The sequence below is a fragment of the Ictalurus furcatus genome, chromosome 18 (genome assembly GCF_023375685.1).
Source record: "Ictalurus furcatus strain D&B chromosome 18, Billie_1.0, whole genome shotgun sequence".
Classification (NCBI taxonomy): domain Eukaryota; kingdom Metazoa; phylum Chordata; class Actinopteri; order Siluriformes; family Ictaluridae; genus Ictalurus; species Ictalurus furcatus.
In genome coordinates, this window is record NC_071272.1 from 21,629,305 (window position 1) to 21,655,999 (window position 26,695).

At 39.9% G+C, this 26,695-nt stretch overlaps 1 protein-coding gene across 2 annotated transcripts; it reads right to left on the bottom strand.

Moving 5' to 3' along the window:
- Positions 1–796: 796 nt before the first annotated feature.
- cpeb4b (cytoplasmic polyadenylation element binding protein 4b) lies at positions 797–26,380 on the bottom strand. 2 transcript variants are annotated; one of them, XM_053648552.1, is made up of 10 exons: positions 25,926–26,380; positions 24,105–25,263; positions 13,071–13,161; positions 10,412–10,462; positions 8,002–8,172; positions 7,791–7,880; positions 6,172–6,290; positions 5,452–5,566; positions 5,097–5,278; positions 797–4,845 (listed from the first exon to the last, which is right to left on the bottom strand). In XM_053648552.1, exons 2-10 carry the CDS (start codon positions 25,221–25,223, stop codon positions 4,618–4,620), a joined length of 2,166 nt encoding a protein of 721 aa, XP_053504527.1. In that variant the 5' UTR covers positions 25,224–25,263; positions 25,926–26,380; the 3' UTR covers positions 797–4,617. The 2 variants fall into 2 exon arrangements, with proteins under 2 accessions (XP_053504527.1, XP_053504528.1); XM_053648553.1 differs by lacking the exon at positions 10,412–10,462.
- Between the last annotated feature and the right edge of the window lie 315 nt (positions 26,381–26,695).

Here is a 26,695-nt window from a genome sequence, read left to right on the forward strand (position 1 = left end):
AAACAGCGTACCCGCAGTGAAGCATGGTGACGGCAGCATCGTGCTATTGGGCTGCTTCTCTTCAGCTGTGACTGGGTCTCTAGTCAAGATAGACGAAATCACGGATAACACGTTTTCTTTTGGTTGCTAGATCACATTAAAGCTGGAAAAAGATCCGATATGATTTATCTTATATGGAATGAATTATCACCGTAACCGGCAGATGAACTAATTAGATTTAGGAATTGATCCAAACAGGGTCAAGGTCACAGCAGGTCAGTTGTCAGAAATAGTTTTCCTTCAATAATTACCTTCCTGTCTGAAGCATATTTGTTATGTTTGAAGGATATTCCATGCATGCAAATTTGTACCAATAAGGACTAGACTAGGCGGCAGAGGCATCGCTGTCGACGCCGTCGGGTTCTACTGGTTATTATAATTTTTGTTCTTTCTTTTGATCTAATTGAAACCCAGTTGACAGACAACAACGAAATGATGCATAAACAGAAATGTTTCATGGTGGCGTTGTGAATTTCAGTGAACCGTTCAAAACGTACGAGAATAAGCATACACACGCACAAAAAGGAAACGTGAATTCCTGTCAGAGCCACCTAACTCGCGCGCCACGGAGACATCCAAATCATTTCTTACCTACGTCTGGCAGAGGACACGGTCGGTGTCAAGTAGAAAGAAGCCAGACGAGTTCAGTAGAGAAATGAGAGGAAAGAAGAAAGAAAAATAATAATAATAAAAAAAAGGTTCAACGTGAGAACATCAGGAACGATGCAGGAAAACCAGAAAAAGGCAAAACATGATGCCTTGTCACAGTTAAGATTTATTCATTCAACATTTCACATTACAAATATTTAAAAATTATGCATATTGTTATAAATAGTTGGCTGCAAACAATTAAATAACATTAGATTTTTCTTTTTGTTTCACTAGCACTTACAGACCAACTCCTAGAATATGGACATTTGTATAACATAACTTAATTACAAAGGAAAATACAAAAATAGGAACTTATAAAGTGAAATGACAATACAAATTAAGGTGATATCTTAAGTAAAAAAATGCTATTAATAAATACAACAACCTTCCCATACACAGTTAAAAACTATTGAAATTTTGCCATTAAGTAACATCATTAACAGACATATTTAAATATTTCTTTTCCTTCAGAAAATGTGAACCATATATTGTGGAGCACAATATAGCAATTAGTAAAAACTAGACACTTTAACATATTAAAAGCTTCACCTCAAAAATATAACAAAAATCTGATCAAAATTATAAAAATTAATTATACATTCCAATTAAAAATATACCAATAAACAGCTAAATACATTATTGACCTAATAATTACAATGCAATCACAGTAGCTTGAAATAAAATAAGCAAATGAGCACAAAAAAAAAAACCTTTTAATGTTTTAAAAATAACTTCAATTATTTTATATTAGTACAAATAGTTTTGATTTCTGTTTCTTTTTTACAAACACCAGCATGAAAAGGATTACAATAACAGTAGAAAATGACTGTGAAAAACATATTAACATCTTTCTTTTTAAATGTCAGCAATTAAAAATGGCATTAAAGAATTACATTGCAAAGAGTCCTTATCTGGAAAAAGGTTCAAAAAAAGTATTGCACATAACAACTCGAAGTTAACTTGCAACATTTACCACATTCAAGTCTTAAAAGTTCCCCCTTCCTCCAAATAGGTTTCTGGTTTTTACCTCAGACAGACAGTAGGGATGAAGTTCTCAAGTCTTTTCAACAGTGTCTGATAAATTGCTCGTTCTGCACGGCTAATTATTATTATTATTAATATTATTATTTTCTGAATTCTGAAAGTTCGTTCTTTGCTTAAACGTTAGTTTTGTTTATTTATTTATTTTTTGTCCTGTGCGTTCCTGAATGTACTGGATTATGGGGAAGGCATAAAAGAGTAATATACAACAGGGTGCAGGGTGTCCTTAACAAATTAAAAGTTTAGAAACATCTGGTGCACAACCACAACAATTAATTTTCATATTTAATTCATGTACTTGTTTTTGTCATCATGCAATGCTAAGGATTACAATAGGAGCTATTTGGCAGTTCAAGAATATATATAGATTTTTTTTTTTTTTTTAAATGGTAAAATATCTAAACATCGAACATCCATTCTTGTGATACGAGAGTCAGCCAAATTTAGCATTCTCCTTAGATTATAGTTTATATTTCCAGCTATGGAGAGGAAACCAAAATGACAAAGTATTTCCAACTAGGATAACCATTTTGAATATTAACATTAATTTAATGACAACTTGTTCTTGCCATGCTGTTTAAAATTTTTTTTAACGGTTTTTTTTTTTTAAATATATATTGTCATTAAAATCTAGTGTACAAGATCCGAGACCTTAAGCGTTATATACTTTGATCTTTCCTCTGCAGATCTGAAGTCGCATCAACTCAAGTGTGCGCTTAGTTGTAAAGATTCCTCAGCACTGAAATGTATAAAAAGCATAATTGAAAATAATATATATTAAAATCACTTGACTTTTTCTTTTTTGTTTTTTTCTCTTAAAAGAAAAATTTCCATATATGCAGATCTCTCAGTAACAAAAGTACAAAAGCTACCTTTCACAATGCGAAAAATTGAGGTATTGCAAAAAGGAGTTATCCCATCTGTGAAAAATGTGCCTAAAATGACTGTCGAAAAAACAAAAGTATTTAGAAAAGTAGTGCATAATAAAATGTTCATATGTGCATGACAAAATAATTTAGCTAGAAAACACTGTACCAAAAAATCATTAGGCCATGTAGAAAATAATCTTTATCATCTCATTAACAGCAAATTCTCCAAAAAGTGTTTTTAACTTCTAAAATGCAGAACCATAAAACACCCACGAGTGTTAAGTGGTGGTGCCGCGCGGGTGCACTGGAACATCGGCGAGCCGACGCGAGGATACGTTTCTCACTAGTGCGTGAAGTTTACGATTCATCACTATGTCCCTGACATTTTACGCTAGCGCTATCAGATGGTCAAAGTCCGTAATCGTTACTTGAACTGGATGTGCTATATTCGAAAGTACAACATTTCCAGTTCCAGAAGCGAACAGCTAGCGATTTCTCAAAAACGATACCCGACTTCTGAACTACATACGTCTCCTTTTTTGACCTTTGAAAAAGAAGCAGGTGGACGTGCGGAAAAGCCAGCATGCACGAAGCTCGTTGTTTTGTTTGTTTGTTTGTTTGTTTTTCACTAGTGTTACTCTGGATTTCGACTGCATGCTTATCGATTCAAGGCCAATCTTTGGTTCGTTGGAGTTCATCTGGTCTCAGATATCGAAGGGAGCGAGGGGCAAAAAAATAATAATAAACTGAAAAGAAAAAAGGAAAAAAAATATGAGACTTTCACTTGAAGGAGAAAAACAAGAGAGTGAGCCGTCGTGCTCACTACTGCACAGCCATCTTTGGTTCCCTAACATCTGAAAGTTGTTTTTAAAAAAAAAAAAGAAAAAAAAAAAAGAAAAAAAAAAGAAAAAAAAAAAAAAACCTTTGCAAGTCAAAGTGGATAAAGATAAAGAGTGGTAACGTGAACTACCTTCAGTTATGCTTCAAAACTTCGGCTGAGTGGATACTGCAGAACAGGAGGTATTTGGGGTATTTTTTTTCTTAAATATCTATAGCAGTTAAATTTTTTTTTTTTTTTTGCCATTAAACCTGTATTAGCTTGAAGGTGTCAAAAACCGGCCTGGAAGTTAGCGTACGTTATTGGAGAAAATAAGAATCGCCAGCGTTAAGATAAAGCTGAAGAAAGCCGTTTTTAGTTCTGCGGGTCACGGTGGAATTAAACCAGCTCATACGCAGAGACTACTGCATCCTCGACACCGTACGTTCCCCGCTCGGATGCTGTTTCGCTGCTAATCTTGTTTTTAATACAGGAAGTGACGACACAGATTCTCTAACTGTCTTTTTACGGCTGTCGATTCCGTTTGTGCGGTCGGCACGTAAAGGGGAGGACCGGCTTGATTTCTACACCTTGCTCAACAAACTAGCAGCTAAGCTTGAGGTATAAGTTTTCCTGCAAAAATGGAGACCGAGCCCAGACATCTGATGCGGAATCGATTGTTTTGAATTACTGATGTTCTCTTTTTTTTGTTTGTTTGTTAGTTAGTTTATTTGCCTGTTCTTAAAACCCAATTACACTTTGGCTCCAAAAACACTGGGCTATTACACTGCATCTGCACTCTATTCGGAAAAGAAGCAAGTGCGCTCTTTGCAACACCTTTTCATGTCTGCTCTGTAGCCTTTTGAATCAAATAAAAAATAAAATGTAATACTTCTAAATCGAGCCACAACAGGTACTGAATAACAAATTACCAATACTCAATATTTGATATCTGTGCACCAAGAAAATGAAATCTAATGGCATTACCTAAATAGTAGAGATGCATGACACGTTGTATTTTCTTCCTGAACATTTTTTTGGATTGACATCCACTTAAAATTAAAATTAATTTTAACATTTTTTTTTTCAGATTAAATTAAAAAAGGAAACAGCAACAGAAAGTGCATTTATTAGACAATGATTTTGCGACTCCTACCCTTCTCTCCCTCGTCTCTCTCTCACCCCCTTGCCTGTGTAATCTCAGTTCCAGCGGAAGGAGATGTGGCGAGGTCGGTCACCACCCTCCTTCACCAGTGGTTTGTGGAACTCTCGGCCAGCACGCGAGTGGATGGCCGCCCAGCAGTATTCACAGTAATACTGGAGGCAGGTGACATTGGCGCAGAAGAAAGGAGCGAACTTGCCTCCGCACCGTGTGCCCTGGCACTCATCACACAGCTGGTCGTCCAAGACGTATGGCTTCACTTCCACCTGCCGAGAGAGCGGGACGGCTTAAGTCGGGGATCTTAAGCGAAATAAATGTCTACTTCTAGCTAATATCGTAACAGTACAGCAAAACAAATCCATTTCTTTTTCAGCAGAAAACCAATTTTAGATAACCACAAAGCAAAAAAAAAAAAAAATGTGAATACGTTGTTGGTTAAAATGGTATACTTTGCTTCTTATTATGAAAGGAGGATGGGGAGTATCTTCGTGTAGTTTTGCTTAGAGCCAGAACTGACCCGTTTATCGATCTCTCCATGCTGCAGTTGTACAAAACGAGCACTGATAGCAGCAATGTAACTCTGCTGATTAGAAAAGGCAACCCTCCCTGCTCCCTTAGGGTACTTCAACTCAGGGTCTGTGTCGATCCCTGCGTAGCACACACCACCATACAGCCTGTCCATGATCATAGCCAGCTCCACTATAATCACAAACAAACAAACAAACACACAGATACATACATCTTTGGAGTGGAGAATCATGGGATACTTTATAAAGTAGAAAAATTCATATTCTGAAATTTAGTCATGAATTACAAAATACCAAAACTAAGCATTGTTTAAAACAGGGAAATCACCCTGAAATCTAGAATACCTGCACGCAGAGGGCGTGGTACTCCACCCACAAAAATGGTCTTTCTAGGATCCAGCGGCTGAGATCCGTCCATCACAAAGTCACTATCGTTCAGATTCCAAGGGCGTATCTGGACCTGTCATAAATAATACCAGCTCTGTAAAATGACTTCTAGCTTATAGAAAGACAAACGAGATCAGGTCACAGCCGCACATGGGTTCATCGAAGATGGAGATTGGCGTGCAGGGGATATTTTTAACCAACCATTATTACAGAGTTCAATGAAAACGTGTAGAATATTACTAATAATAATTAAAACCGAAGAGTAATTAAAATTACCACTGTTTCATGAGTTTAGGATTTTATTCAATTTGGAGCTCCTCTTAGTCGTCCTAATATTTTCATGTTTACAAAATCAGTGCAAGAAATCACAGAAATAAGTGCTACATCATCCCACATTCCACATCCCACGCTCTGTCTAAAATGGGCTTTATACTAGAGATGTGCATCCCAGACGGGGATCCTGAGGAACCCAAAAGTTTACTATCATGCAGGTGGGTCAGATATGTAGCTCACGGGGCATAAAAAGGCAAGGTTCGTGAACACGAGAACGTATACGGTGCTCGCATGACACGCGTAATGATTTCTGATATTCATTTATCCTAGTCAAGGTCATGGTGGAAGAAGCATCGTTAAACAGATACATCTACGTGGTATGATTTCATGGCTAAAAGAACTTACGGGTTTGTCTTTAATGGTGGGGCTGGACACACAGAGGTAAAGCTTGCCATCTTCTTCAATGCAAGCATCAATCAAAGCCTGGACAGAACTCTCATCTTGGAACAGAAGGAATGCATAACCTAAAAAAAAAAAAAAAAAAAAAAAAAAAATTAGAAAAAAAATAAATAAACGGTGCCAGGAACAATGTTGAAATTAGCAGAGGTGCTAATAAGCTGAAAAGGTTTCACAATTGGTTGTACACAATCTATCCACATGTTCAAAGCTGTAAACCCTTGAGCTAAATGTTACGGCGATATATAACGTGCCACTTGTAAGTAAATGTTATTTATATAGCACAGTTAATACACCGCAAGGCTGACCTAAGTGCTGAACAGAGTAAGAAAAAGTTAAACAGAAAACAGAATAAAACCAAATCGAGACCGGCAATAAACAATAGTAAAAATTTGATTAAAATGCCTTGGAGAAGAGATACGCTTTCAGCCTCTTTTTAAAAATGATAATAGAAAGTGCGAGGCAGATATCCAGTGGCCATTGGTTCCATAAACGAGGGGCGGCGACTGAAAAAGCTCTATCCTGGATCCTAAAACGGACCGGGAGCCGATGGAGCGATGCTAAAATTGGGGTGACGTGATGATATTTCTTTGCCAGATATTGTGTCAAAATAGTAAGTCATCTAGGGTTACACGGTATAACGGTACTACGGTAGTATCACGATACCAAAGCTTCGAAATACCGCAGATACAGCATTATTTTATATATGATATTTTTAAACTGTAGTATCGTCAATACGGTAGTACTCTAAGTAACGTTGCATGTGCGGAAGTTAATACAATTTTGGCTAAAAAAACGACACGTCCCACTGCTTTTGCAGAATACACAAAGGTTAGCGACATGTCATTTAACCTAAATTCTTTACGTTAAGCTTTAAAGATTCCCTGTTTGCTAGGAAGCGAGCTAACCTTACACTAACCGCTGTGTATAAATAACAATATTAGCAGTTTGCGCTAGTAAGCGAACTAATATCCTCAATTTTATGATTTGTTTCTTTGGAGATCGTTTCCAAATTCAGTTATTTATTCCTAATGTGTTCATTCTTCGTACGCTGAGGACAATTTCCATCTGCATGATTTCACTGCTCTAGGGAACGACAGATGAAATATTTGGCACGTTTAAATTAGTTGCTTGCCAACTGTATGATTGTTCTCGAGTTTTTCCCAACAGCCTGTTAATCGCTCTCGTTAATAAAGCATTCACAGGAAAGTTCGTTTTGTCGGTTTTCATTTATATCCATGTCTTTCTGTAAATTTGGTTCGTTTTGTAGATTTGAATTACGAAATGTTATGAACACAACATTGCACGGAATCTCGATACTTACTGGTATCGTGATACTTCAGCTGGTATATTATCGTAAGATATGTTTATGGCATCCTAAAATCATCTATGATAAACGATCCATTTAGTAAATATTCAATGCCAGTATGTTAACATCATGCGGTTCTGAAAACAACCCATAACTATAATGCAGTCATTTTTGACGGACGTTTTTGTGAAATCACTCCCGATTTGAAATTCACTTAGCATTTTAAAATGTAAAAGAATATCTAATAATCTTCACATACCTTTTGGTGGAAAGTAAGACTTGCTCTCAGCCTTGTGAGGCCAGTCCACAAAAAGATGTCCAAAGCGACGGAAACTAGCGGTAATCTCATCTAGAAAGGATGACGCCACACATAAAACATTTTAAAAAAAAAAAAAATAAAAAAAAAAAAACAGATCCAACATCTCTTGGTCAGATTACTGTTTCCAACTGTCACTCAAACAGGCTAATACCTTCATCTATATCTGGGGGAAGACCACCCACAAAGACCTTGCGCGAGTAACGCTCTACTCGCTCTCCATTCTGATGAGGGAAGCAGTGTGGAGAGCCCAGGCCAGGCAGGCTCTGCTCTGCCCTCTCCTCGTCTGGAAAGCCATCCTCCATTGGGAACAGGGACGAATGACCTGGAAAAGAACACTGAGAGATGAGTACTTGTCTGGCTATTCTAACTGAGGTCTATGTAAACGCTACATACCAGTGAAATGAAATACAAATGAAAGACAAGAACTACTCAGAGGCAGGCAATATAAATACATTTTAAGTGCATTAAGTTGTTCCCCCCGCCCATCATGAACTGTAAACAGGTTTCTTAAATGTTTAATATCACTTAAGCGTAATAAAATGATAGCTGAATTCCTAGCTGGGACTCATGCCATGGTACAGCTGTGTACTGTAGTCCTGTTATTCTATGCTGGCTGCTTCTGGGTTTAAAATACAACTGCTGTTTTTCATGACAGAACGCAGGCCCCAAATGTCAAAGAGCGTGCAGATGTATTCTTGCCACACGCCCAGCGTTCCCGGGATTGGCTCTGGATAAAGAATAAAGCGGTTGCTGAAGACGAACGAATGAATAGGTGTATGTGCTATTTCAAAAAGAACTAAAAGCCCAAAATTCTATTTGTTTTTCAAAGTTAAATGAGGTATAAGATATGCAAGGAGTCACACAGTCACAAATGGAGATGAACACTTCACATGCGCATGCATAGAATTTTTCCCACAACACATCATGCATTCATTGGCACTGGCACCATTTTATACACTGCTCAATGACAAGTCCCCATAACCCCCACCCCCATGATCTCCTTCTGCTTATTTTGAATTTTTAAAAAGATTGCTCTTTACCTCGTCGCCTCCCATAATTCCTTGCTGCATGTAAAATAAGATCACATGTAAGGTAACGTGGGAAAATGTTTTCGTTTCCTCAGCATTACCTACGCGCCAGGTTCAAACGGTCTACATACTTTAAGTTCTCTTTTATTAACAGCGTCACAAAAGATTATAATAGAGAAGTATGCATACCAAACTACATCAACACCTCTCAGTGTTATACTTGAGCTGTGTCTACAGGAATATGGAGACTCTCCAAGTATATGTTGGAGCGGTACAAACAACATTACTTCGTTAAACCACATTAAGAAGAAATAACATACACTGATGCCAATTCGGCTCCTAATTAAATACGTTAGTTAATTAAACATACACGTATTTATTGTGTGTACGTAATAGACCACTATCCAACACAGGATATTATTTTTCTTGTGTGTGCTTCCTGGTCAAATTGGTGCTTGACAGCTTTGATATACAGTAATTTTCTTTAGTAACGTCGTCCAACAGTTTAATGTCTCATTAACGGTCCAGTATGATGCATACACTACCATTTCCAGCAAACTGCACTTCTTGTTCTCAATACCACGTTCATTTCTCATGAGTCAATTAAATATGTTTACAGATGCACAAGCATGATTTAGTCACATGTATTTTAACTACCACTGCATATTTATCACGAACACTGATACATTCATCACCATGCTTATGAGCCCGTACCGGCAAGAAACTATATTATATTTATACAACATGAGTATTTGGCCTAGCAATGGTTTCTCCTAGCAAAAATATTTAACCAAAATCCTTTGAGATGGTACCTGTCCTCTTACAGTTTCATCATAATTCATGTATATTCATATTCAGCATATTCCTCCTTACGTACATCAGCAGCTCAAACACCAACTGGTTTCAATCACACATATCAGGCAAGTGCTAACTGGAGCCCTAGTGAGTACTGACGAGTACCAGCCTAACCAATTACAGAAAAATCCTAAAGGTGATATTTTTATACACGGTGTTGATCTTATTTGCTCCAGATTAGCTCAAAATACCAAGAGCTGTCACTAATTAAATGAAATCATAGCATTAGAAAATCAACAATGCTCAAGATTAGACCTGTTTTTTATGCAGGTTTAGAGTTGTCTATAGATACATTACAGAGTAAATAAAAGGGACAATTACAGAATTATTAGCTTCCTGAAAAATGCCTTTAACATTCTCATGACATTGGGAAATGGGTAGGTTTCAGCAAACCGTAAATCATGGGGCAAGGTTAGGTCGTTATTCATACTTGCGTCAGCACATGTCATGAATCTATGCAAATAAGCTTTAGCTGAGGAAGCATGGGCTAGACCCCCCCCACCCCACCCTTTTAGCAACAATGACTAGCACTAAAACACTAGGATAGGACTTTCTAGGCACAAACATACTGTTAATCTTGCTGACTCTGTGGACACTGAGCTCTGTGGTCCCGTCAGTCCATCTGCTTGTACAGGGTTAAGCTGCTAGCACAATAAAGCAATAAAATCATCTACGCACCATTTATAGGCAAAGAGCTGTCTCCTCCTGGATGGGTGAATCCAAGGCGACCTTTGGGAGAGGAGGGTATAAATCATTTATTCCATGACTGAAAAGCAGTACAGAAAATTTGTGTCCACTGGCCACTTTGTAGAAAAACTGCACTATATACATATGTACTTAGGCCTGCCTGCTGTACAAATTGTCATTAATACCGTGTGTTAAAAAGTGTCCTCGTATTTAAACACTTCACTAACTGTACACATTTTGAACAATTTCAGCATCACTTGCCCACTGGGAAACATCATGCAAAGAGAGAGCTTAAGACGAGCTGCCTTAATGTGTTTGGAGAAACTACTGACTGGATTTCTTTACGACACACTGCATGTATTTCTGCATGTTACTGCCATGGTGAACTCAAAATCTCATTTGGTAAGATTCTCAAAAGTTTTTCCCGGTAAACTAATATGAATGACCATCTTCACTCATCAAAAAGCAAACTGTTAATCAATGAAGTTTCCAGTGAAACTCCCCTTTAATAATGATCCGATGTACCCGTTCCTCCTCCAGCAAGGCGCTACGGGAGAAGCGAGGCGGCAAGGCAGCGAGGCCCGTGCCAATGTTGGAGACAGAACAATGTTTTGTTGCTGCAGAGACAACAGAAAACCCCTTCTACTGGCACAGGACAATACTGACAATGCCAGAAGCCTTCCAAAGCTTTTAACACCAGAGTTTCTCTCTGCCTCATCCCATCACTTGTATAACATGCATTTTCCAACACCAGTGGGTGTATCCTCCCTGCTGCCCAAGTAAGGAAATGGAAACCGAGGGCTACGGAGGATACGATTATGTTTTAATTACCGGAGCTCCTATTATAAAAGACACATTTTTTTTTTTAATCCCAAACCTTGATGGGACACTGCTGGAAGCAATACAAAAGCTGAGCGAATTAGTAAAAAATCTCATGCAACACAAGGCAGGAAAACAGAAATACGTGGTGTCCCATTAATCAAATCGTGCGTAGAACAATTTCTAATCCTGCGTACAAGAACCACCAGTATGCGCAAGAAAACTGGCATTCATCACACCTGTGTATGCACAGCGGTGCGCGATGAATTTTTATAAATCCTACACATTAAAAATTGCTCATGCATGGCCACACACATTTACACAAAGAAATGCCTCCAATTTGCCATATATGATAAACAACTTCCTTGTTGATTTTATTTCTGCATGTGCGTGTATGTGTGTACGTGTGTGTAATCTCTCGCCCCAATTACATTTTGAAAACCTGCAACGGTGTGAAAAGCCCTCATTATTTTTTGCTGTATTTGGAAATGTAATGTATTGCACCAGCTCATAAATGAAATATGTTGTTACTGCATTTCTCAAACCATCGAACAGACCATCGCTAGTATTACAATGTGTGACATAAAGCTCATCTATTGGCCATGTTATAAAAGCTCTTAATAAGGATCTAAAGTTTAAGCCCGGAGCCAGCAGGGTGGATCTCCTTGCTATGTTCCACCACGATGACACGTGTACATCATCTCTCTATAAACTGCTGCCTGCTCACATTCATGTACACACACACACGATGGAAATAAAGTCTAAAATCCCCAAAATCCTCTAATATCTGCAAAGGATATTGAAGTGATGATCTCAGGAACCAGAAAACAAAGAGAATAAGAAAAATCCCAAGGGTGGAGGGGGATTGTATTCACACAGTACAACTTCGCCTGGGATACGACATCAAAGTGCATATAGAAATACTCATATAGTCAGTGCTTAATTTGTAAATCTGCAGATCCTGGAACACTAAGAGGGTAATGATCCGGCAGGTCGGGCGAAAGGTCACGGTCCTTGAATCTACAGACATGTAAAAGTGATCGGTATGATATTCACAGCAGTCCTTCTGGAACTTTGTGGATTTGAGTCCCTGTACTCCATAAAAGCCTGTATGACTGTGTGCTGTTAACTCCATTCAGTCAATCGCACTTTCGAAACCATGCGCAGGTTGCCAGCGTTTAGCCTCGTAAGCGCTTCTAAAAACCTTCCACAATCAGGCTAGCGTTATCACTGCTAGTCATGGGAACGGTCACCAACCCGCTTCATCAGTGACCTGCTGCCGATCGCTCTCCTGGACTCTTGCCTGTTTAGTATTCTGTTTGTGTTCTTTAAAAAAAAAATATGCGGGTAATGATAACTGTTTTCTTTTCGCCACGATAGACTCTACAGCGCGTATGCTACATGACTGTAGGCTTCACTTGCTTCGTGACAACGAATTCAGGTGAACTTTGAACTCGATACAATTACGTTACGTGAGCGAGGCTACTGATCAGCAATTAGCAACATTTGAGCATTTCTACTGCCGTTTTTTTTTGTGGTTGTTGTTCTGCTCTACTTTTGCTGAATTAAAATCTAAAACTAGTTGTTTTGTTAAGATTGCTGCAGAAGACTTTACATCCAGCTGCACAGGTGCCGGATCCACATAAAAAGGTTTCGGAACCCAGGTGTGCTGTATTTTAGCGGCTCAAATTAAGCTCTGCGTATAGTACAATTTTCCGATATGCGAATACGTGGTTAATGTAACTAAAATGCCATGTTTATTTATTTCTTTTTAATATAAGGTTTTGTGGAAACCCGGGGCCATGCCTTTCCTGTAAGTGTTTTATCTTACCTTTCAGTGTGTCCTGCTCGGCCCGCATGATGTCGATTAGAGAGTTCTCCAGGGAGTGCATGCTGAAGCCATCGAATGATCGATTACGTTCCTGTGAACAAAAGTAAGAAGAAAAAGATGACCGTTAATGGACAATTAAAAAAAACGAAGGCAATTTCTACAGAAATCGCTTATCCCGTGCGAATTGACGATAAACATCACAGACGTCCGTAGTAACGATTACTTTACAGCCACGTGTCCTGAAAACTGATCCCGTCCGAATAGGGCTTTAATCAATCAGTCTTCATTCATTGTGTTTACACTCACCGTCCACTTTAATGACGTACGCCTGCTTGTTTATGCAGTTATTCAATCAGCTAACAACTGCTGATCTCCTGGGATTTTAACACACACAACAATCTCTAGACTTTACACAGAATGGTGCAAAAAACTAAAAACATCCTGTGGGTGTATTCCGAGCTGCCGGGAAGTCTGTAGTAAATGAAAATCATCACTCTTTACAACAGCGGTGAGTGTTCCCACGCTCATTCACAGCTAGGGGCATTTTAGTGTCTGCCTACATGCATGTTTTTAAAGACAGTGGGAGGAAACCATGGAACCCAGAGGAAACCCAAGCAAACACAGGCAGAGCAGAACAAAACTCTACGCAGGCAGTAACCTGAGCTCAGGACCGAAACCAAGACCCTGTGAGCTTGGTTAATAATGCTATTGCGATGTCAGATTGGAAATGGCAACTGTGAAAATAATTAAACTATATAAATGTGCGTATCAACCGATCCAAAATCTGTTATTACTCTCTAAATATTTTACCATTTCAAATGATTCAGTGCTGCAATACCAGCTGAGACAATTCAGACTGTTTTAAAAACACTTTGAAATCATCTTAATCATAATGAAAAAGTGCCTAAATTAAATTACCATGTGTGCTCAGAAAACAGATATTTTGCCAGCAGCAGTTTGGCTTAGCTAAAAGCATAAAAATACACAATCCACTGATTAAAATATATTGAATATACTGTATTTAAACTGGAAAAGAACATCTTGATGGATCACAAAAACACTGGAAAATTTTTTATTAATTTTTTAATTATTAAGGACAGAGCTGCCAATCAGTTAGACCTGAGCTGGTCTGGTGCTCAGATGGAAATCCGTTTGATCATATACACTACCAGTCAAAAGTTTAGACGCACTCATTATTTATTTATTTAGATTTTTTTTTTAATAATAATAATAAAGTCATCAAAACTCTGGAGTTACACAAATGGAACTATGGGAATTATGCTGTGATAAAAAAAAAAAATCCAAAATAAATCAAAATAATTTAGCATTTTAGCATCTTCAAAGTAGACGCCCTCTTTGCCTAGAATTTCCAGAAATGTATTCTTGGCGTTTTCTCGACCGATTTCTTGAGGAATTTCCCAGAGATGCTTTTTAAACAGTATTAAAGGAGTTCCTGCCTACGCCGGACACTTATCGGCTGCTTTTCGGAATATTTCACTCAGAGTCATGTATTTAAAACTCTTTTTTTTTTTTGTAAATAAAATGTTCGTTTTCTAATGAAAGAAATGTAAACGTCGGCACGATTATATATATATATATTTTTTATCTACGATACCGATTTCAAACATTTACTCATGCACCTTCAGATCAAAAGGTTTTTAAGATCATGAGAAACACTTCAGTCGAGTGTCCACAAACTTCTGACTGTTCGTGTAGTGTACGTACCCTGACCCACACCATCTGTGCCATCTGAAAGTTTAACAAACAAAAACAAAAAGATATCACTACAGACTACCAAACACTGAAACAGGTTTTTCCAAACAACGCTAATGACCTTTTTAGCAGGTTTTTCCTGACCCTCATTTACCAGTCAAGATCATGTTATGTGCAGGATACTTTTTGCACTTAAATGTGAAAAGCTTAAATGTATTTACATTATTTCAATTATAATTATTTTTTTTTGCATCAAGTGTCAAACAAGTCATGCAGAACTTGAATGGAAAGGAAAGAAGAAAAATGGCCAAAAATAAATAAATAAATAATAATACTAAAAAAAAAAAAAAAAATTCACTCAAGACAAAAACGTAGGTGTATGAACCATTTTTATCTTGGCACTATGCAGAAAGGTTCTTATTTACACTTTCTGCATTGTATACTTTTGAAATGAAGGAGAAGTACGAGTAGCTGAAACCCACCATGTACAGCTTAGCTTAGCAGAGCATAAAGCCTCTTAGCACAATGGTCCTGATTCACTACGGGCTGTGCTCATGCTCAGATACAGACCTGATATCTGCTCAGATCTCCCAAAGCACCAATCAGCTTAGAGAGAACACGTCCTCGCTTAAAGCCACTGCTACAAACTCAGATCATTAGCTGAGACTGTAGACCATCTTGAAAATCACTAGCTTTGCAGAGAGGGCCATGACGGTGTATTCAAATGCACATGAAGCAAAACAAAAAAATGGACAAATTTGGCCATGACGAACTTTATGTTTGTGGGGAAGGAAAAAAAAAAAAAAAAGTGCTAATAGGCACTTTCACCTTGTTCTGCTGGTTGCTATTTTGGGTTGTCTGTTGTCTCAACAAGGTGAAACTATAATTAGACTACACAGGTCCGTCTGTCCTCTGACGCAGCCGGCTTTAGTTCAAGGTCCGTTTTCTATCAGCGAAGTTCACGTTATATGAAACGTGTTCACGTAAAATTCGACAATAAGGCCTTGAGGGAAGACCTTGACAAGAGTGCAATAATTATAATATTTCAAAAGATCAGGGTTAAACTAATACAAGAGGAATGGAAAAGGTTTAGGCAGAGCTCGAACACTGGTTGTTTGTCTATTAAAAGGTATTTCCACATCAAATCACATCAAATCACTCTAAAGCTTATTAATCCACTCTCATGGGTGCAAAGGCAGGAGGTGAGATATTTTTCCAGGGCAGGGGGGAAAAGAAAAAGTAATTAAACTGGAGCAGCAGCTCTCAGTCATAGAGATGGGTTTAAATAGCTGTAACCCTCATACGTGTCACCTTTTCCATCTACATCAGAATAGAGTAAACAAACACTACTGTACCGTGAGGAACATACAGGATGTGTTGGTTCTGAAAAACGTAATTCTGAATAATACTTAATACTGAACTGGTATCTTGATAAACATTACTGTTCAATATCATATGTTGTTGGATATTTTTTTTTTTTAATTAAATACAAGACATGAAAAATATCAGTAAGGTTTGACATATCAGTGTCCACAGCATACACTAACCCAATTACACACCAAATGAACTGATACAGAACAACGAGACCAAGCAAATGATTGGCGGTGGCCTGGGAAAACCTTTCGCGTTGCCAAATTTTAGATGTAGTTCTGAAAACGGACCCACCCCCAACCCAAAAGTGAAAAGGGAGAACACTGCATTTAAAGAGTAAACTTCAACTCCACTAAACGACACAGTCTTACCTCTACATTCATAAACTAATCTAATCGACATATGGAAAAACGTTGTTACTGCCGAATATGAATGTTTACAGTGGGAAATGAATTCTCAGTTAGATTACAATCGTAATTACCATCATCCTCCACATCGGTCTCATCACCTGAAGTAAAAGTCACTCGTGGTGTTTAAACACAAGCGTCATTATTGTCTCTGCACTCGAGTGAGCTCTGATCATCCCAACATAGGTGAGGAAATAATCAGTTATTGCTTCAGTTGGTTCTATTCTCTTGATTAATTTTTTAAAATTATTATTAGGTCATTTAAACATTTTTAAACTCGGTCCACGGTCATCTATTCTCAATTTTGGTCAGGGCAGCGGTAGTTCAGTGGTTAAGGTGTTGGACTACTGCTCAGAAGGTCGTGAGTTCAAACCCCGGCACTGCCAAACTGCCACTGTTGGGGGCCTTTGAGCAAGACCCTTAACCCTCAATTGCTCAGATGTATAAATGAAACAAACGTAAGCCGCTCTGGATAAGAACGTCTGCCAAATGCCGTAAGATGTAAACGTAAATGGTCAAAAACTGATTTTTCATCCGTTTGCGTTTGTTTCCCAGAATTCAGTCACAAAGTCACGTGACAGGTTTTCCCACAGATCGCCACACATTTTAATAAAGTAATAACACTGTGCTTTTACACAAAAAAATAACGTGCGTCTGTGGCGTGTGATGCGGAATGAGGCTCAAGCCGATCGATGTCAGGTCATGTTACCTGTGCTGTCGTACAAAAATACCTCGCACCTTCTGACGTCGGACATTCAAACCCGCTGCGGTATAATAAGGCGAGATATTAAAAGGTTGCAACTAAAAATAGGCCCTTCTGGGTACACGGCCAAACCGAGACCCATGATGGGCACGTACCCAAACCCATGCAATCAAAGAAGACTTTAGCACAGATTAGAGAGCGTTAAGAGGATGCCTGAGGTTTAGAAAGTGAAAGACCTGGCTAGGCAATGTGCACAGCACTTCTAACATTCTAACACAGCTTTAATAAGAGTACACACCCAACCAGCAGGATGAAAACAGCCTCTGCCATGAGGGGAATAAAGAGGGATCATTTAGGGAGAGAAAACTGACCTACATGCACAGGATGTGTGCTTTGAGCTATAGTTTAATATACTATTTTATACATATATATAGTTTAATATACTATTATAAAATTCTTTACAAAAAAAAAATAGAAACGCATTCATATAAAAAAATATATATATATTTTGTTAGTACGAGTGATCGCTTCAACAAAAATGTTTAATGTTAATAAACATTTTTAATTAACAGTAAATCTACCTAAATTTCGTGTAGTAGATTTGGTGCTGTACTGAAATCATAATTTAATCAAAAAACTAGATCAGATCAGAGGTGCACAATTGGTCTGGGCCGAGTGAAGGTTCTATCGGGACCTCGTCACATTCTTGTAAATAACTGTTAAATTAAATACTGATGAAGCAACCCTTTTTTTCCCCCTCTTCTCAACGTACACATACTGCTCTGGCTCAGCGCCACTGGGAAGGTCGCAGACAGTGCCCCATACTACCGTATGTTCACTCGGTCCACCAGAGTCCTCTCCCACGCATTCACTGCCCAACAACGCGCAAACGAATGCTCACTAAAAATAGCTTGGATTTTGGGTCAACACCAAAAGCCATTTACTGACGGGGAGTGGTGATGGAGTGCATGAAGGCTGTTGCCGAAACGGATCGAGCAAATCCCAATGTCGTGTACAACGACAGCAAGAAAGACTGAAATACTAACAGAGGATGCATTAACACACTTGATGAAGCTATTCGAAGGTGACCATGCATAGCATTAGCTGTTGTTGAATCTACAGACGTGAGGGATAACGCCCGGCTTCTGGTGCATGTTCGGTGTTGGAAGGAATTCTGTGAAGACCTGTTAGGAGTAACACCACTCGAGACACGTACAAGAGGAAAGGACATACACATGGCCATAAAGGAGATGCTGAGAAAGAAGGGAGTAGATCTAAAACAAGTAGTCTCTATCACCTCTGACACAGCCCCTGCCATGATAGGAAGAAAGAGAGGAGCTGAGTCACTGCTGAAAGCTCCTTCCAGTGGAAACTTGAAGTGTTCAAGGAAGATCTTCAAGGAGAATGCTCACACTTCCTAAAAGCGTAGGAACGGATTCAAGGTGAGAGAGACGTTTCTCCTCACCCTGAATCTGTTCAGCTGATTGAAAACTTCAGAAATCGCTTTGACAGCTTCAGCCTTGGACAGCAGCTCCTCCTTTTCATCGAGAATCCATGAGAATCGTCATAACTACAGCACTATGGTTAAGGCTCGTGCTGTTCGTGGACCCTCTGTATTCTATCTCCGTAACCTTTTCCTTAGTGAAAAGATGAGACAAAGTCTCATTTCAGAGGGATTCACTTAGTGGGTTATAACCGTTATTAAATATAATTAACAGTGTTATTTCAGGACTAATACACTCACCAACCACTTTCAAGGAACATCTGCAGAGCTGATTATTCATGCAATTACCAGCCAATCATTTAGTAGCAGCGCAATGCGTAAAATCATGCAGGGAAAACCTGATCTCAGTGACTCTGATCATGGCATGGTTGTTGGTGCCAGATGGGCTGGTTTGAGGTCACAGGAGAATCGCCAGACTGGTTTTTCCTGAGTTGACAGAAAGGCCATGGTAACTAAAATAACCACTCTTTACAACCAGGGTGAGCAGAAAAGCATGCCCAAAACGCACATGTTGAAGTGAACTTGACGTGGATGGGCTCAAGTGCTGTGAGGAGAAATGGTTTTTTTTCTTGACACACATTGTGACCCTTTAATACGTGTCAAACGTTATTTGAATGCCACACGCTATCCGAGTGTCGCTGCTGACGCCGTGCATCCCTTTATGTCCACAATTTACTCATCTAATAATGGTTTCTTCCAGCATGCACCAGGTCACAAAGCACAGGCCATCTCAAACCGGTTCCATGAGCATGACAACGAGTTCAGTGTACTTTAGAGGCCTCATCAGTCACCATATCCAAGTCTAATAAAGCACCTTTCGGATGTGGTAGAACAGGATATTCGCAGCTTGAATGTACAGTTGACAAATCTGCAGCGATTATGGAACACAATCATGTCGACGTTTCCAGCACCTTGAAGAATTACCAGCCTTGAAGGATTCTGAGTAAGATGTTCTGAGAAAAGGCTTTTCTGAGAGCAAAGACGGGCCCACCCAGTATATATATGCACACACACCCATACACACACACACACACACACACACACACACACACACACACACACAACACAAACAGTCCCTACAGAGAATGGAACAGCAAGGCCAATCCTTCTGTTTCTGTTATACACTGAAGACATGAACATTGGAACCGAGATCAAAAGATGAATACGAGACGACAGATCAGAATTTCAGCATTCATTTCCTGATATATACATCCTTCGGTCTCCTCTTCAGGAGGTGAAATGCTGCTCATTAAGGTTAAGGTCTGCTAATTGACTTGGCCAGTCTAAAACCTTCCATTTACCACCCCCCCCCCCCCCCCGATGAAGCTCTTTGTTGAGTTGGGAGTGTGTTTTGGGTCGTTGTCTTGCTGCATGAAGTTTCTCCCAATTAAACTGGATGTAGTTCTCTGCTACCATCATGAGTTACATGATCAATAAAGATTAGTGAGCCTGTTCCAGAAGCATCCATGCAAGCCCAAGCCATGACACTACCTCCACCATGTTTCACAGACGAGCTTGTATGTTTTGGATCATGAGCATATCCTTTCTTTCTCCACACTTCGGCCTTTCCATCACTTTGGTAGAGGTTAATCTTGGTTCCAGAACTTTGTGGCTCATCTCTGTATTTCTAACGAATTCTAGCTGGCTTTCCGATTCTTACTGCTCAGGAGGGGTTTGCATCTTGTGGTATGGCCTCTACACTTCTGCTCACTTCTACAAGTCTTCTTCAAACAACAAATTGTGACACCTTCACCGCTGCCTTGTGCAGGCTGTTGTTTTTGAGGGTTTTCTTCACAGCGCTCACAATATTTGTCATAAACAGGAGAATTTCATTATCGTTGACTCTGCAAAAGCTAGCGGCGTCGCATTACGTGCCTTTGACGTCATGTTCCGTCAACAGGGAAACGTCTTATACTTGTGGTTAGTAACAAAAAAAAAAGGCAAGCGCTCCATTTGAGACGATATTACTTTTCTAAAATTCATACGCTAGACAATAGAGTATACAGTGCATAGTGTAAGTGTATAGCATGTCGTTTCGGACACAACTTTGGTCTCCGATACGTGTTTTTGGAACAGAAGTAACGCAATGAGTAACCACACCGCGTGCCACGTGCAGACGGACTAATCGATAATGAGATTCGCTGACGACGATTTTCACAATCGATTTTATCGAGTAGTTGTTGCGGCTCTACATTTATTTCATCTGCCAGAACGATTTCTCCAAATCAACCTGGATTTGTGAGAGGAAACGATCCAAGCAACCGAGGGGATCAACATTAAGTTAGGGCCTTGTTCAAGGCAGTATTAGGCTAAAATCGGTAGCTGATGTAATTTAAATATATATGGTGATCTACTAATTAGCTAGTTAAGTGTATTAGTACAGATTAAGGGACACAAACGTATATATAAAAGGACGAAGGACGTGCTGCGCGCACACAGACCCCAATCATATTTAATGCAAAAAGAAAATCATACAACGGGCCTTGTTTATTAACCTGGATACAAACAGATTGATGTGGAAAGTGTTAGTATGATGAGGGTTTACGAAAGAAATGAACTATTCATGAAAATCCTGTAAATTAAAGAAAAACCTATTTTGATCTTTCCAGGTGATGAGACTTCACGGTTAAAAAATATTTTTATTCTCGTAGATGTGAGTCAAAAGTACTACAAAAATTCTTCTATTTTTTTTCTTCCAGTTTTGCATTTTCCATTCTGTGAACTTAGCCTTTTATGGAGTTTTGGCGTCAGCAAACGCAAATCAGCTGTGGTGTGTACACGCTTGATCATTTATGGGCGACTGCCATTTTATCCACACACACACACACACACACACACACACACACACACACACAGGCAAATACAAACAAAATCAGCATTTGCAAAACTTTTGTAAATCCGCCGTACACGTTTTCGTTCGCTTTGCTCAAAGATTGATGAATTAGGCCCAGTGTCCATCGAACGTTTCACAAGATCGAAGAGAGCACGTTAAAATTTTATTTTTCTCCCAGCGTCAACATTATTTGCACAGGATAATAATGTGCATGGACGTCACAGGGTTTAGTGAGTCTGTAAAAACACCTCGATAAGAACATCTAGGCTGCAATGCGGTCTGCTGTAAGGAACTGTGGGAGCAAGAGTCATGTGAGACCGGTGACCCCTTCAAAGTTTGATTATTTACATTTCAAACAGAAACAAAAGTTTAGACCTGGTAGAGGAAGTTAATGGTTTAATAACTGAATGACCTGTAAAATTAGACCAATTACAACTTGTCATCATTTTCCCCATCCTGCGTTGTTACAGTGACGTCGGTTTGTCATGGTACGAGTTTGTTCAGAACGTAACCTAACCTCTTTGTCGAACACGACAACGTTTGATAAATGCATTTGCCTGTCTGTCGAGCTATCTTGACGATCTTACAGTATCCATTGCTCTCTCTACCATCACCCCAACCTCGGCCAAATCCTGCTCTGGTTGGACTAAAGTGGATAGGAGCGGTAAAACGTGATTAGTGAGCTTATAAGTGTGACATTCGGCGTGAGGCTACATCGTTACTGTACCAGAATCAATTGGCCTTAATGCTGGCGATTTATATTCATCAGTAGACTCCACAACTACTACTACTACTACTACATACCTTGATCTGATGGTTCGTTAGGTCACCATTTTGACAACTAAGCTAAATATTAGAGCATTTTTAGAGTTCGAACACTTGTTAAAATGTCCAAATTGTTCTCACGACTTCTATAACTTTAAACATGTTTGTAACTGTATTTCAAATACACGACCGGTCAAAAGTTTGTGGACACTCGACTGAAATGTTTTTCATGATCTTTAAAAGCCTTTTGATCTGAAGGTGTGTGATTAAATGTTTGAAATCGGTGTTGTAGGTAAAAATATAATCTTGCCGACGTATTCGCTTCTTTCATTAGAGAACTAACGTTTTATTTACAAAAAAATATTCTTGTTAAACGGACGAATCGGAGCGAAATATTCCGAAAAGCAGCCGATAAGTGTCCGGCGTAGGTGGGAACTCCTTTAATACTGTTTAAAAAGCATCTCAGGGAAATTCCTCAAGAAATCGGGCGAGAAAACGCCAAAAACACATTTCCGGAAATTCTAGGTGAAAAAAGCGTCTACTTTGAAGATGCTAAAATATTAAATTATTCCGATTAATTTTGGATTTTTTATCACAACATAATTCCCGTAGTTCCATTTGTGTTACTGCAGAGTTTTGATGACTTTATTATTATTCTAAAATGTGAAAAAAAGTTAAAAAAAAAAAAGAATGAGGGTCTCTAAAAATTTGACCGGAAGTGTATATATTAAGAAAGCAACAGCACAAATAAACTTAAATCAGCTGTACATACAGGCCAAGACATAAGTCAAACACATGGATCTAAATAATAACTATAACATTATATATACCCATGTTATAATAAAAAACTATAATAAACCAAGATGATGCGTCTCACACTGCAATATATAAGCCATGCTTAAAAATGAAATTAAATTAAATGCAAACACATCTGCTGTTTACTTTCAGGGAACTTAGCCTACATTGCAACACACCCAGTTCAGGAGTTGTGCAACAAGTAAAGCAAGACGAGAAATAAAAATAAGATTTTGTAGGTGTTACCCTCAAGCGTGTCCAACTTCAGCCCACCAAACATTATACCTTCGTGGTTTCCTTTCCACCTGTCGACAGCGATTTGAAGAAACAATACGTTCAAATCCAAATTTGAACACGCGCTGCATTGTATAACGTGGAAAAACCATTATTTCATTGCCTAAGGGGTGCATTTATACAAGCAACAGGAAGATAAAGCTAAAACCCTCTGGATAGCGTGCAAAGAAACGAATAGAAAATTAGCGAATGAATACTCGAGTAATCAAATTATTCAGGCCAGCTGTACTACACCGCACAGACAACAACCTGAGCTGTGAGGTGGCAGCACCAAACACTGTGCTGCTGTGCCTTAATCTACATCCGAACCTACACGACACAAATACACTCTCCGAAATGAGACGAGGATTCATTTAATGCTCGTGTTATCATACTGTCTTACTAGTCTAATCTCTCGGGGGGTTGCATTTCGAGATGACATCAGTAATAATTCAACCATCTGCAAAACTAGAAAGGCAGCGCACCATTAATCATCGGGGCACGATCTAAAACAGATATACATTTGGCAGGAACATTGCGAGACAAACTGAAATTAAAATTGACACAAAAAAAAAATAATAATAAAAAAATAATAATAAAAAAATGCAGTGGATTAGCCATCCTTGAGGATCTACTTAAAATCCCGTTTCACTAATTTTCCTACGCATACCTGGAAAGGAAAGACGTTGTCGCTACGGCCAACGGTCTCATCCATCCAGGTCTTGGGGGTGAAGGTAGCGCCAGGGCGGGTGTACTTCTGCGAAGCCGAGTGATTGTTTGGGAAGGTCTTCTTGAGCGGTGAGACGGAGCTGAGCGGAGTCACGGCGCCATTCAAGCCACGACGGAAGTCAGCACCTCGAGATCCGCCCCAGCCAGTACCGGAGCCATATGCACCACCGCCTGGACTCCAGGAGGCTGAAGAGGGCGAGGGCGAGGGGCTCGGGTATGCACCCCAGGGGGAGGGTGGTTTGCTCAGGCCGCTGGAGAGATGAGGAAGTTGGCCAAAGGTGGCGCCACGATGGGGGAAGGGTGGAGGGTTATGAGGGCTTGCTGGGGAGCGACGGTGCTGCTGGTGCTGGAAGTGCGGGTGGGGCGGAGGAGCGTGGTGCTGTGAGACAGCACCGATCTGAGGAGAGAAGCTGCCGCCGAAGCCCGGGCCTACGTGGTGTGAGAAGTTCTGGAATAGCAGTGGGCCGTTGCTGGCCGGGGTAAAGAAACCCACATCCTCGTTAACGATGGCCGATGGGGTTGGTGCGATGGCGGCGGACCAGTTGTTGAAGCTGGTCAAGGAGGATGAAGAAGTACTGGACTGGACAGTCGTGCCCAGACCAGATGGTTCCTGATAGTCAAAGGGGGACAGGACAGGGGACTCGAGGCGCAGCTTCTCCTTACCGTTGGTGCCCTCAGACGTGCCGTTCTCAGATTTGCTCTCGTCAGAGCGAGCTTTCTCGAGCTCCGAGATGATGCCACTCTCTTGGTGTACTGGGGAGAGCTGCTGCTGCTGCTGTTGCTTCTCTTGCGTCTCTTGCAGCTCCTGCTGCTGAGCTTTGGGTTTGTCAGCGCCCAGATCGTCTTGCACGTTGGTATGGGCCGCGGCCGCTGGGAACAGCCAGGGAGACCCGGCGGTGCTGCCATTTCCAGCTGTGGTGCTGTTAATGAAAGCAGCAGGGCTCGGCGTTACGTTCTGGTGATGGTGAGGAGGTTGCAGATGTGGGTGAATTCGTACAGGGAAAGCGGACTTGTTGCCAGTGTTGTTCTGTACCAAGACTCCAAACCCGTAATCCCCCATTTATGTTTTCCAGTCAAGACTTCCACGCGGTGTTCTTATCCTAAAAGAAAAATAAAGTCAAACAGAAAAGGGAATCAGTTCATTTCCAACAAGAACAGCCAGGAGTATTTCAGTCTGTCCATTAATTCATGTAAAACATACAAAAAATACTACTACTACTACTAATAATAATCTGTAGTATTTTCCCCCCTTTACATATTATTTTTCTTGTAAATAAATGAAATTTAAATGTGCAGGTTGGTCGTCTCGCGCTAATTATAGGCTCGTGACGTTTCCGTTGCTGCTGTTAGCACCCGGCTAACTGCTTCGACCGGCAGCTAGACACGACTAGCTTGCTAATAGGCTAGCTGAAGAGAAAAGGCCGGACCACGAAAGCTAGCTTTAAATACTAAACCTAATTGTTATCATACTTTTAGTTTATACACTTAAATAGAGGGGTGAAAATACCTAAGTAACTACGGCGTTAACGCTCCTGACAAAATCAATTTCCCTTCCCTTTTCCACAGCGAACGACGGTTATATCTCGCGAGCTCAGAAAAATGATGACGTCTTCTAATTTCACAGGCATTTTCCTAGCACCATTTTTTTAAAAGAATAATTCAAGCATACAAGACCTGCGTCGTGTACGGTCAAATGAAATACTGACGCGTGTAATATTGACATTGCGTTGATGAAAGGTAAATAATTCGAGTCACTTTTCACCTTACTGGCTACCCTTGATCCAAGGCGATGACTGTGAGAAGATCCTCTCCGATGCGACGCGACAACCGCAGCCTGTTCTGTGCTTCTGAAATGACAACTTGATTTTATGTCACTAGTTTGCCAGTGAGGTCTTTTGTATCTTCCACGAGTCTGGCTTCACGACAGATATTTTTCCTTTTCCTCTTTCTTCCTCGTCTTGACGTGTCCTGTCTTCTCAATGACACAGCCCTTCTCTTCGCTAGCAGGCTGCTAACCTCAGGCTTTAACCGAACAACGTTACGTCATTGAATTAACGATATAAACAGTCTGGTTCGTTTTACTCGTGAGTTGCAGTCGAATTCATCGAAGGTTTCATTGTTTAAATGCTTTCTCGGGTTTTATTATTATTAATATTTTAAGCCAGCGGTCTCTCTTCCTTCCTGCTACGCCGCTGCTGTCCGTCTCACTCAACTGAAATCTGCCGTAGCCAAAATGACAAGGAGACTGGACCCGAGACACTTCCGGTAAATAACCCCGCCCCATCGTTTAAGACCCCGCCCACATCAGACACGAGACGCTCTGTTGCTCCAACCACGCTAGTTTCTGATTGGTCAGCGCAAATAGTAGCCGCGCCCATCTTCTAATTTAGTGGTGATTCATGAAGATCTCTCTGCCCTTTAAGGTAATTTGACTACCGAGGTCCAACCCTTCCTTTTTCAATCTCCGCCTGGTAAGGTCTTAACAGGCCCGTTCCACTTTCCACAAGGGAATCAGAATCAGATAAGCTTATA